General features: G+C 36.1%; 1 protein-coding gene across 4 annotated transcripts; it reads left to right on the top strand.

Annotated features, from left to right (window-relative positions):
• On the top strand, nucleotides 1,661–12,170 carry LOC105163622 (armadillo repeat-containing protein 8). Of its 4 annotated transcripts, XR_847940.2 has the most exons (11): nucleotides 1,661–2,239; nucleotides 3,191–3,910; nucleotides 4,913–5,008; nucleotides 5,086–5,169; nucleotides 9,282–9,516; nucleotides 9,617–9,777; nucleotides 10,822–11,100; nucleotides 11,179–11,218; nucleotides 11,328–11,396; nucleotides 11,681–11,753; nucleotides 11,986–12,168. XR_847940.2 is itself a non-coding variant. In XM_020694784.1 (10 exons), exons 1-9 carry the CDS (start codon nucleotides 1,865–1,867, stop codon nucleotides 11,363–11,365), a joined length of 2,028 nt encoding a protein of 675 aa, XP_020550443.1. In that variant the 5' UTR covers nucleotides 1,661–1,864; the 3' UTR covers nucleotides 11,366–11,396; nucleotides 11,681–12,170. The 4 variants fall into 4 exon arrangements, 3 of the variants coding, with proteins under 3 accessions (XP_020550443.1, XP_011080339.1, XP_011080340.1); XM_020694784.1 differs by having other exon boundaries at nucleotides 11,681–12,170; XM_011082037.2 differs by lacking the exons at nucleotides 11,681–11,753; nucleotides 11,986–12,168 and having other exon boundaries at nucleotides 11,328–11,481.

Here is a 12,182-nt window from a genome sequence, read left to right on the forward strand (position 1 = left end):
AATTGCTAATTTTTTTTTCATAGAATGATAATTTGCACATTTACCATATCACAGGGGACTAATTCGATTTTTCCTCACATTAATTTTAAATTTGTATATGATGCAGGTCGCACAATTCGGGTCGGATCGCTGAATCTTGATACTCTGAGATTGAGTTGTTGAACCCTTTTTCGAGCTCCCTACAAGTGGATCCTAAGAACAGAACGTACGTTAGACTTGCTACGTAATCCTCAGCTAAGGCCCTCCGATACTTAAGTTAGAAAAAGTGGGGTCGAAAGCGATCTAAGAAGAACAGGTGAGATTAAAAACGTGATAAATGCATTTGCTATAAATATTCATAAATGCTAGTATTTATAAGTGTACGGTACCGCATAGGGACGTGCCACGTGGTATCATCTGGGTATTCGGGTGTCAGGTGATCCAACGGCTGTCAAAGCGGACGGGTCCGTTGGACCGGGTCAAGCGGGTCAGGTCGGGGCGTCTTCATACGCGAATTTTGTCCTCTATTGCAGATTTCTTTAAAAAAGGACAATTTGGTCTTTTTGACCTTGTTGATGTAATTCCCCTCATCAGTATGCATATAATAAGTCACCCAAACTTGTCTGTGTGGAGTAAATGAAATCATCAAATGTTACTACTGTACTGTACTTGTGATGTTTCACCCACACACATTTTGTCGTGAAATTTTAGGACTTATTAATGACCATTACACTGAAATTGTAATTGTATTAAATATGTTGCATCAACTCATTTAAGAATTTTATACCATTCTTGACTGCTGCTACTGTCATTTATATCCACCCACTCTGCTCATTCTTTTCTAAATTATATTTGAATTACATCTTTTACATAATGACTATAAGATCTTAAGTTCGATTATATTCGAGATTATCAAAATTTGATGTGGTTCGTGTCTCAAAATTACAAAATTGATTAAGCACGTACGTCTTATAAGATTACAGATCTTATTTGTAATAATAAGTACTTGAATTGTTTGAGTAAATAATACTATAGAACTTATGAAATATTAGTCACGATATATTTTTTTAAATTTATGTAACCAGAATTAAAGAAATTTGTTAAAAAATTTATAAATAAATTGAAAACTTCCTACTTTTTCCAAAAGGGCAAATACATCTTTTTTTTTTTATTTTATAAGCTTTTTTTTATCTTATAAAATCTCGAACTTCGCTTTAGAGAGGGGTTTAATATTATTTATCTTCGTATGATATTGTAAATGAATAAATTACTCCCTATAAAAAGAATAATTGTAATTTTCCTTCATATCTAAAGAGTTAAATTGTTTCATTTTGAAAACACAAAGGGATAAGTTGTTGTATTCTAAAAACACAAGAAGGCAAATTGCTTTTTTTTTTTTTTTAAATAAGGAATAGTTTGCTCATTTGCAATATCACAAGAATAGTTTGTATTTTTTCTGTTTTAGAAAGTGCATAAGCACAAAATGTGCCAGGTCATTATTTACAAAAAGATATATATTTTTGAATAAATAAATAAATATATTTATTTTCGATGACTACGAGAAAAGAAGTACGGAAAATGAATTTAGTGATTGTGGTGGAATCTTTTAACTCCCTCACCAAATGGTTTGGAATTACCCAAAACGCGAGTTAGCTTTTACCACTGCGAAAAACGCGAGTTTAGCTTTCTCAATTTCAAATTCCCAAGTAAATGCAACTTGCAGACAACACAGCACTTAAAACGCACCAAACGGAGAAAGTACAAACCTCAATCATCCTCAAGGCCACCCCTCCTCCTCCTCCTTCGCCGCGGCGGCTTGGCCGAGCTCGCATTCCCTTCGCCGCGTTGCATTTCAATTTGTCTAAGAGAAGAGAATTTCCCGAAGATGCCCACCTCTGCTACATCCAATCATCCCAGCCGTCCGGAGGACTTGATCGGGCGCCTGAACTCAGCTCACACTCCCTACGAGGCTAAGTTGAAAGCTTTGAGGGATTTGAAGAACCAAATAATTGGGAATCGTACTAAAAAGCTTGCTTTTTTGAAGCTTGGCGCCGTGCCCTCAGTCGTCTCCATTCTCTCATCCGCTGCTGCCGCGCAGGGAGGCGGTGGGGACAATCGTGAGTTCTATGAATCCGTGTTGATTCAGTCAGCTGCGGTAATTGGGAGCTTTGCATGTGGATTAGATGCAGGGGTTAAGGCTGTTTTGGATGCGGGAGCTTTTCCCCTTCTACTGAGTCTCATTTCTCATCTCAATGAGAAGGTACACTTCCTTTTATGGTATTCTCTATGTAACGCTTCTGAATAACTGGGGAATCTTGGTTCTTTTTGTTTTGTTAAGGCTTGAAATTTCGACGGTTTGCTAAAAAATTTTTTTTTTTTTTTGGGGGGGGGGGGGGGGGATAGGCGTCAATTCTTAGTTATATTACTTTATTTTTTCGCTTTCTTTCTTAGAGACTAAGTCTGCTTGACGATATCAAACTTTAGATAATTTTTGGTGTTGGATTAAGGATTTGATGTATATTCTGATTGATGAAGTAAACAGTTGCCTGATTTGGGAAATGAAGTTAACTGTTAGTAACTTTATTTAATCTTACTTTCTTTCTGATATCCTCACTCTATCCGGGAACTGGTAATGCATGAATACCTTTCAAGTTTGATTTCTGCATTTTTGGTTGTTATTTCTATTTACAGTCTAGCTAGTATATATTCATGGACATTCCATCAAAACTCAAATAATAAAGAATGGGGCTGCCATATCAACATTAAAGAAATTTACCATGCAATATGTATGAACTGTATAGGCCTTACTACATGTCAAGTTTCCACGTTCGTGAATCATTGCAAATAAAATAAAGTTTTTATGATCATGCTTATATTTTTCTTTATTATTCTTGTAGAAGAAAGAGTTTCTACAACATGCATATATGAAAGCTAGAAACAAAAATTGTCGAAGGTCATGCTTGCTGATTTGTGTTATAAACAGACTGGGAAAACATGTCGCCAGCTACCATTTAGAGCTTCAGTGGTTTGGATCAGATATAAAATTTTATGCTTCTTCCTTTTTGCTCAATTTATGCCAAACGTTACACAAGTCTCAACTCTCAAGGAGTAAAATTGCTAATATTATCTAGTTTTCAGAATCTAATGAATCGATTTTGGGTCTACTTATGACGTTTTATGAAGCATGATAAATTTGGAATCTGTTTTGCAGGTTGCTGATGCTGGTGCTCGGTCTCTTAAGTTGATATATCAATCAAAACGGGCTCCAAAGTATGAATTTCTTCAAGAGAAAAACATGGAATTCCTCCTTTCCCTGCTGAATAGCAAGAACGAGAATGTTACTGGTCTTGGTGCAAATATTATTACCCATTCCTGCCAGACAACTGCAGAGCAGCAGGCATTGAGTGAAGCTGGAGTTATAAAGAGGCTTGTTGGTCTTCTTGGAGGTTCTATAAATCAGAAGGATGCTAGTTTAGAATCTTTGGCTGCTATGGTGAAGGAAAATCCAGAAGTTTCTGCAAAGTTCATGGGGCCTGAAAATGGGAGGGCTCTCAATGTTGTGATTGAATTGATGAAGGATAAGCATCCTCGGACAAGGCTGTTAGCCTGTATGTGTTTGATCAGTATAAGGAATACTTCTACATCTTATCTTCAAGATTCAGGAATCAAGAACTCATTGGTATCAGTATTGCTTGAGCTTCTTGATGATCCTGGTCCAGTTGGAGATGAGGCGCCCTTTGTCTTGTCTAGTCTGATAACTGAAAAGGAGGATATGCAAAAAATAGCCTTCAACGCAAATCTTATTGAGAAGTTATGCGAGCACTTAAATGCAGGTTCTTACCAAGCCAAACGTTTGCAAGGGATATTTTTACTCCTGGGTGATCTTTGCTCAAAGTTGGAATGCTGCAGGGATAGGGTCCTTGACTTACAGGTTGGTTTTTTCATGTGAACCATCATCATTGCTCATGTTGCTATTTCCTGGTATGCTGGGGTTATTGATTAGTCTCCTGGTCCTTTTCTGTTCCTTTGAATTCATTTTTCTTTCTTTCACTTCTTCTCTTTTTATCACATGCTTCTTAGCTATAGCAATTTTTGAGTCAAGAAATCATGTCATATTCCCTAATAAACTTTTTGCAAGCATATCATTTTACTACTTGACAAAAATGATTATTATTGTTAGCTATGATCCTCAGAGTCAGCCATCCTGGGACTCAGTTGTTTGGTAAAATAGGTCAACTTTTTCTACTTGATATATCAACGACTTGTTTAATAAGTAGATGCATAATATATATGACAATGGGAATTGGAGAAGTACACCCTAAATAAGAAAAATAGAATGTATAAGGGCCTTGGTTCTCGTTATAATGAACAAACATGCTGCGTTTCTTTAATATTCTCATTTGAAGGCCTCTTATGGATGAAAAGATGTTTCTTTCAGAAGTTGGAGGTTGGAGCCCAGCATTCTGTTTTAGTTTCTCTAGTGATTATACTTAACAAAGTAAGGGGAGGGAATAAAATTTCTCTCCATCTTATCTTTATTTCTTTATTGATTACGGTGGTCATGCTTTAATTTACTGTTGTATCATGAAGTCTTTGGTTTCTCCCAAATCTCTCTCTCTCTCTCTGAGTAGTCATTTAGTGTACACTTCATGATGCTTCCTTTTAGCAGTTACATCTGTGTTTCTTTGGCACCTCTGCTATCCTTCAGTGTTTTAAGTCCAAAACCGAACATGCATGGTTTTTTCTCCTCTTCCCAAATGTAAGGCATCTCTTGGGCGCAAGTATTTTCTTTGCATGATATTTCTGAGATTTTATAGATTGGCTAGCCCAGGAAAGATTTGATCAATATTCAATAATTTGCATTGTAATCTGTAGAAACATCTTAATATTTGATTGATGAGTTTTGTCATTAGTAACCAACTCTTCCATGTAGGTGTTAAATTTCGTAACAGAAGCACTGGCTCATGATAGCGCTGAGGTGCGTACTGCTGCGTGCAATTTTTTGAAGAATGTTTCTCGCTCCGTCAAGGTTTGCTTCATGAATTAGCATGTATGGTTCTTGTGCCCCGTTCCTCTATTTATTCTTCTGTCTAAAGTACTGTTCAGAATTTAAGCGCAGGTCAATTTATGAACGAAGCTGTCGCTGTTCCCTTGGTTCGGCTTTTGTGCGACTCCAGTAGTTCTGTCCAGGTATCTTTGTTCTTTTTGCATTGGTTTTCCTGAAATGATATGTATGTTTGCCATTGTGGTCATGGGGAACTTTCCTTTCTCTTTGCATTATTATCCCCATTTACTTAATTGCGCCTTGCATTTGCTGATGAGATAAAAGCTCTTAAGATGCAAGGTAAATGGGATAAGTTATTGATGATAGCTCTGGTTGAACGAAACTTGATGGGCTAGTTGTCGTTACTCTGGGAGGAAGCTAAAGTGTCAAATTTTCCAGTAAGGATCTTTGGGCAAAGTTCGGGGTATTAGTATGCAAATTGCCAGTCCCAGCAGGCAACAGCAAATAGACATCAGTATAAACGTTTCATTTGAAGATGGAAGAAGCATTATCAATTAAATATTTGATATGAAAAATGCCTATTATAATTAACTCATGTTCAGTTTCCTAAAGGTATATGTGTTGTCATTAACAGCACCCTGTAAAAACTCTGACTTTATTGCGTTGCTGATTATCTTTGTCTTCCCTTACTCTGTTATTGGACCCTCTAAATGCCATTATTTAATCCATTACTTGCAACAAAAAGCCATACTATAAAGTTCTAATCGAACAGTCTATTTAGAAATATTTTTCCCATTCGATGTTAGTTTATAGGGATAATTTCACCGTCCTCCCGTGAGGTTTGGTGTAATTGCACATCGACCTCCTGCGGTCTAGGAATTACATATAGTATCCCTGTCGTTTGTTTCCGTCCAACAAATAGATTAAAAATTCACAGAATTTGCTATATTAACCAAAAAATTAGAGTTCACTTACTACTAATTTATTGCATGTTAAACAAATCTTTTCTGGGCTTAAAAAGGGCCAAACTACGCTTAAAAGGGTGAAGATGTGTCTCCTCACATGCATTAGCGCGTGTGAAGATGTAAGGGTAGTTTGATCACAAAAGATTTGTTTGACATGAAATATTGTAGTAGTAAGTCAATCGGGGCTAAATATGGAGTTTTGTTCAATTTTTTCACTAATATAGCAAATTACATAGATTTTGAATTTTGTTTTATGAAGGGATCTAATTGTTATCGGATGGAAACAAAAGCCAAGGGTTCTAAATGTAAATTCCCGAACCACATAGGGTTTACATGTAATTACACCAAATCTAAGGGGAGAGCAGTATCCCAAATTTATAAATACTTATGACAATCTATGTAGTGATGAACGTAATAAGCTTTTCGGGTTGCCTTTTTGTACAGTAATGTATACCAGCCTATATGTTGTATTAGGGTCATTTTATGATATAATACAGTGCAAGTATTATTTGACTGTAGAAGTTTGCAGTTTACAGATTGATAATGAGCAACAATTAACTTGGTAAAACTGTAATGGGCTAATAGGAATAATGTCAGATTTCAACTGATCTACTTATGTGCAATTCTGTGAAATAATTTTTATAAAATATGTAGAATATGTTAGTCTTTAAGTATTCAAAACGTAAGTGTAAAGACAGTGATTTGACCTTGTTAGCGTACATGTGACAGGATAGGTTGAATGCATTTGGGTCCATACATATTAATAGTGAATCTAAAGTTTTCTACCTTATTGTCTCTATCATGGTTTCGCTGGAGTTATCTTCAGTATAAAAGATTTTGTGTGCGGATAAATAGAAGTGCTTTTCAATGAATAAACAATGACATAGATTAGGCTAATATATCTTTGGAAAGTTGCAGTTTCTCCTATGTTCCGCATTATGAGTTCATGATTTATAAACATTTCTAGCCTTCTAAACAGCGCAACTAAGTGAATGAAGGGTTCCATTTATAGATATCCACAAAACCGGACCATATCTACCATATACCATAATCGAAATAAAATTATAGCGAGACTTATGAGCAGTCATCCTTATAGGTAAACATTCATTACCTCTTGTTTTCTTTTTTTTCTTTACGATGCATAGATTCCCTTAGACCTTGGAAGCGCCGACTATATACCATGTAAACCAACAGAATTCTGGTTTCCTTTTAACATTATTGAAGCATCTCCGAACATCCGGCGGAATCATTGGCCTTGCAAAATCTAGATTCAGCCATTATTGCATGCCCTTCGATTCTGCGCCCACATTTGAATCTCCCTAGCAGCTTCCATTCATTCATATGGTAATGCACATTCACTTCTTTTATCAAACTATGATGAACAAAGCAACGAAAAAGTGCTTTTGTGTCTGACCGACAAATGCTTTTCATTTGGTCCAATTTCAGGTGCAGTTTGTGGAAAGAATGGGGCTTGAAATAAGTGATCAGATCTATCGAGATTAAAAAAGTAAAAATAAGAAAAGGTGATCCGGAGCTCATAGTGAAGAGTCTTAGATGAGAGAATATGAACGTTTGCTAGTATAGAAACCTATGTGGAAGCACGTAAGTAGATTTTAGTAGAACTTGCTATTGGAACTATTAGGTTATGTTCACTTCTCTAGGTAGGATAAGAAGTGATTGATAATTTAATTGATCAGATATGAGATTTGCACGGAAACTGATTGATGATTTTGTGTACTTGGACCAATAATTAAGTCAAATATCCTATCTCACCTTTTAATTTGTTCGATAATGGGTTGTGATTATACAATAAGACCAAAAGGCCCTTATTAATATTCACATTATTTATCCCCCTTTTTTTCCCTTCAGTGGTTGTTTGTAGTGAGAAACTATGGAGCTTTTTCATGATTAGAAATATTCACAAAGTTTAAAGTGGAAGGTACATTTGAAAAATTAATACTACGCTTAATTTCTTCTTTGTTGGGTATCTTTTGTTGTGATTGAGAGAAAATCCATATTGATGATTTAATTATGAATTAGTTACTATTGCTTCATAATGAAATAAAGTGGTATGTTTATGAATTTTGTTGTTTTACTATCACTGAAATATGAATTATTATATTTGTACTTGAAAGTGGTCATTTGATTGTTGTTGTCAGGGTGCCAGTTCTTAGGCCTCATAAGCATTTACATGTGAAAATTATGTCACTCCTTTACCTTGACACCACGTAACAGAAACCAATTGTATCAATTCAATATATCAATGTTGCAAAGTTAAATTTCTTAATCAAGTCTTATTGATGATGGAGTACAATATTTGTTTTCATTCAACTAACATATACTAAATTAAATAAATAAGCATTTATCATTCACACAACTAACTTATCGTATAAGTCTATCAAGAATTTAACGTAAATTAGGGGTTTTTTGGTCTTTGGGTGCTCGTCTAGGTTGGTAGGATAGATAAACCCATCATATTAATTGGATATCTTACCCAAAGATTTTCATTTTCCTACGAGGCTCGCAGCTCAAGTTAATCACCAGGCTTTTACCAAACTAAGTTATGCTTAGGATGGTAAGGGAACCTCATCCCATTACAACAAAGAATGTAAACATGGCCTTGGGCTTGTAATAGAATTGAAAACCACTTATCATTGAAGACATCTCTACAGCATGTGCGTGCCTGAAATGTCTTCCTTTATGTGTTTCTATATCAATTCTTTCATTCAGCGGTTGAGCAATAGCCCGACCATATGAAAACAACTTGTTGATAAGCATTTTCTGAGATCCACATTCTGCGGAATTAGATTACGAGCAATTATTTTGTGAGCCAAACGGCGATGATACTCCATATTTTGTCTTCTCAAAGCCCAACCTCGTCCTGTCATTGAATTTTGATTGAGCCAGTTATATTGACTTTTTCTCCTTTAGACAAATTCCTGCTACATTGAAGGTACTCACCTGCTCCCATCTTGCTGCTTGTGTCCTCTGAAACTTTTAGCATAACAAGAATCAGTTGAGACCACCAAATGTTAGGCGCCTACTTACTGAATTGCACCTTTTCAAATTAATAATTGTGCCAAGTGAAAATAAATACAGTTGTTTCTTCTGTAGATTGCACATGATATCCTTTGAGTACCTCAATTCATAAATACCTGTTAATAATCCTCGACTTTTCATGCTGGAAGGAACCTGGGAGAATCTTGCCTTGAATGCTTCCGAGATTTATGAAATGATTTTTTTGTTTGATTGTACTACGTTATATGTTTTTTTCTTTCTCAACTCATTAGTTAACTACTGAACATGTATTCTTTGAATCTGACCTTTTTCAGATTGCTGCTCTGGGAGCCATCAGCAACATAGTGGTTGATTTTATGGCCCATAAATCAGTACTCGTGCAATGTGGAGGTGTCAAACAGCTGGTTCAGCTTTCAAAGTCAATGGAGTCGGCGATTAGGGTTAATGCCGTATGGGCCTTGAGGAATCTCACTTTCCTTGTGAGCTACAGATGTAAAGAAGAAATTCTCTTGGAATTAACATCAGCAACACTAATAAGCCTCATCAATGGTAAGTAACAACAAACAATAATGTACAAGAATCTTCTTTTTGTACTTGATGCTCTATTCACTGATGCTCTGTTCACCTGCTGTTATATTGATGACTGGAGACCCTGAGCCTTCTGTTCAAGGGCAAGCTTTAGCTTTGGTTCGCAATCTTGTGGATGGTACTCTAAACTCCATTAACTATGTGTTTGGGGAGGATGGCGCTGTCCTGCATGCTATTGCAAGGCAATTGCGAAGCACTTCAAAAGTGGAAGTTCAGATTCAAGTAAGGAGCTTTCCCATGTGTATGTGTTTAAATAGTGTATAAAGTACTAATATGATTATAAGATGGTGTTACCTGAATTGCAATACCCTCAGAGCTATTGCTGTTTCTAGTTGACGATCTGATAATAACATAAATAATTAGTAGATATATTAATCTTTATGGTATATAGGAAAAATGGGTTCTCACAAGAGGATAAGCTATCGTATCTGTATGTTTTGGCTGTTATGCTTCTATGCTTGATGCAATGTGAGTAACTACATTTTATTTCTGAAGTGTATAATCTTTTTAAAAATAATGGAGAAATTGGAGTTGAAGTATCTACTATTCCTGCTCCCCATCAAGAGGTCAATGGGTTGTACCCATATATTTGTCATTAGTGGTGCTCTCTTCATTCGAAGGTGCCAAATTCTAGCAACCAGCGTGTTGTTTTGAAGACACCTGACAGGGTGGCGATAATCAGTTCTATATTATATGAGTTTTCTAATTTGAGGTGCAACAACTTATAACTTGAAGGTTGAAAATTTTGTGCATGGAAAATGCACAAAAAAGAAAGTAAAATGATATGATAAAGAAATGAAAATTCTCTTTTTCATATTCTGTTTGCAGGAATTTCATCCATTTTCTATTCCCCTGTGATAATACTTGCATTATAGATAACTTGAGAGTTACAATCTCTCTTTTTCTTAAGATGTGCCCAAAACCTTTTCAAGTAAGATAAAATTGCACCTTGGCGTTTTTGTGGGTGTATCAATTCAGATATATGCATTACCTTTTCCTTTGCAAATTATCTACTAGTAAATGTACTTGCCTTAGCTATTCTTTTATTTCATGAAAGGATTATCACATGTCGTGGAAAGAAAGATAAGAAGGATAGCTTGCCACACTATTATGCAGATCGCATGAATACTAAAATAACCACTTGCTGGCTCCCATGTTCATATTTGATAAATGTAGGCAATTCAGCATTTTATCATTATATGGCAGCTCAGCTTTCTACCCTCTGCATATTATGAATCATGATAGACCAAATACTTACTCATGCAGGGTATGTACACCCTTAGCAATGTGGCTTCTGGAAATGAGCTCCACAAGGAAGCAGTAATGAACCAACTTCTCCCACAGGCTGGCAATGATGCAGAAAAAACATTGGTCAAGTTTTTGCAGAGTACTGACAGCCGGTTATGCACAGCTACTCTTTGGGCTCTTATAAATCTTACTTTTCCTGGCAGTCCAGGCACATGTCGTCGGGTTACTGAACTTCGGAATGCCGGCATAATCACTCAACTAAAGAATATGATCAATGATCATTGTCTGGATGTAAAGGTGAATACAAATGTCTTAGTTGGATAGTATTTGACTTTTGATTTATTTGCTAAATTGTTTTTTCATTCACTGCTGCAGCTTCGAGCAAGGATGGCTCTCGGACAGTTAATGATATTTGGTGATTCATCATCATGAGTATATATTACATATTCTAAATTCACCTTTGAAGGAATGCAGGACATTGCTTGGGCTTTTACCATTTTTGTAACATATATTAATTCCTCCAGGGTCTGTGTGGACATGGTATACCTCCATCAAGGTTTAGGATCATCTCAATTTTGCTCATATGAGCTGAGGTTTTTACTTAACCATTGCTGTTATTCTTATGAACATAATTTCTGTGCATAATTGAAAGATGTATTTTTAGAGCAGTGGCTTCAATTAATCTGTATAGTATGCAGGACGCAAGCTAATTAATACTTGCACCTTATGTGTAGTCATTGCTCATGTCTTTGGATTCATTGTTGCAGTTCATGTATTCTTCTATGTTTGTTTTAATATAATTCAAGGCATCACATTAAAAAATCTGGCCGCCCACGTAAACTAGTCTCGGTTCTACTTCAGTTCCGTTCGTTTGCAGGTGTAATGCATTGGTTGTGATCCTTGTGACTCAAAGCATCTGGGAAGTTCAACTGATATGTTCCCCGGAGCAGGTCCCAGTTATGCTTTTCCCATATGATCCCTGTGATTTAGCTTTTGTACTCGCCTTTTGCCTTAATTTCTGGAAATGCTTTCCTTTCTCCCCATTTTTCTAGTCTTATTCTTACCCCCAACGTCCAAGTGCTTCGGGGGGGTTGCGGTTTTGTACACTGATCTGTAAAATTATACTTAAGTTTTGTTGAAGTTGTGGTTGTAATTTCTATTCTATTTTTCTTTTTTTACCAGGATTCTTGTATGATCAGGCTTGCAAAACTGTATATGTGAAATACAGGCATCATGAGAGTGATGCAGAGTGTCTGAATCTTTTTGCCATATTTTGCTCTGAATATGAAGTGAAGCAGACAGCAGAGCAAAATTTTGAACTTGTGTCATGAATGTCAGGTTTGCCCAAGCTGAAGCATTGGGTACAAATCTGTGCCTAC

The sequence above is a fragment of the Sesamum indicum genome, linkage group LG6 (genome assembly GCF_000512975.1).
Source record: "Sesamum indicum cultivar Zhongzhi No. 13 linkage group LG6, S_indicum_v1.0, whole genome shotgun sequence".
NCBI classification, from domain to species: Eukaryota; Viridiplantae; Streptophyta; class Magnoliopsida; order Lamiales; family Pedaliaceae; genus Sesamum; species Sesamum indicum.

Coding starts and splice junctions, on each gene's coding strand:
- LOC105163622 (XM_020694784.1), top strand. CDS start 1,865: ATGCCCACCTCTGCTACATCCAATCATCCCAGCCGTCCGGAGGACTTG. Junction 3,911..4,912: donor ATAGGGTCCTTGACTTACAG/GTTGGTTTTTTC, acceptor TCTTCCATGTAG/GTGTTAAATTTCGTAACAGA. Junction 9,517..9,616: donor ACTAATAAGCCTCATCAATG/GTAAGTAACAAC, acceptor TGATGACTGGAG/ACCCTGAGCCTTCTGTTCAA.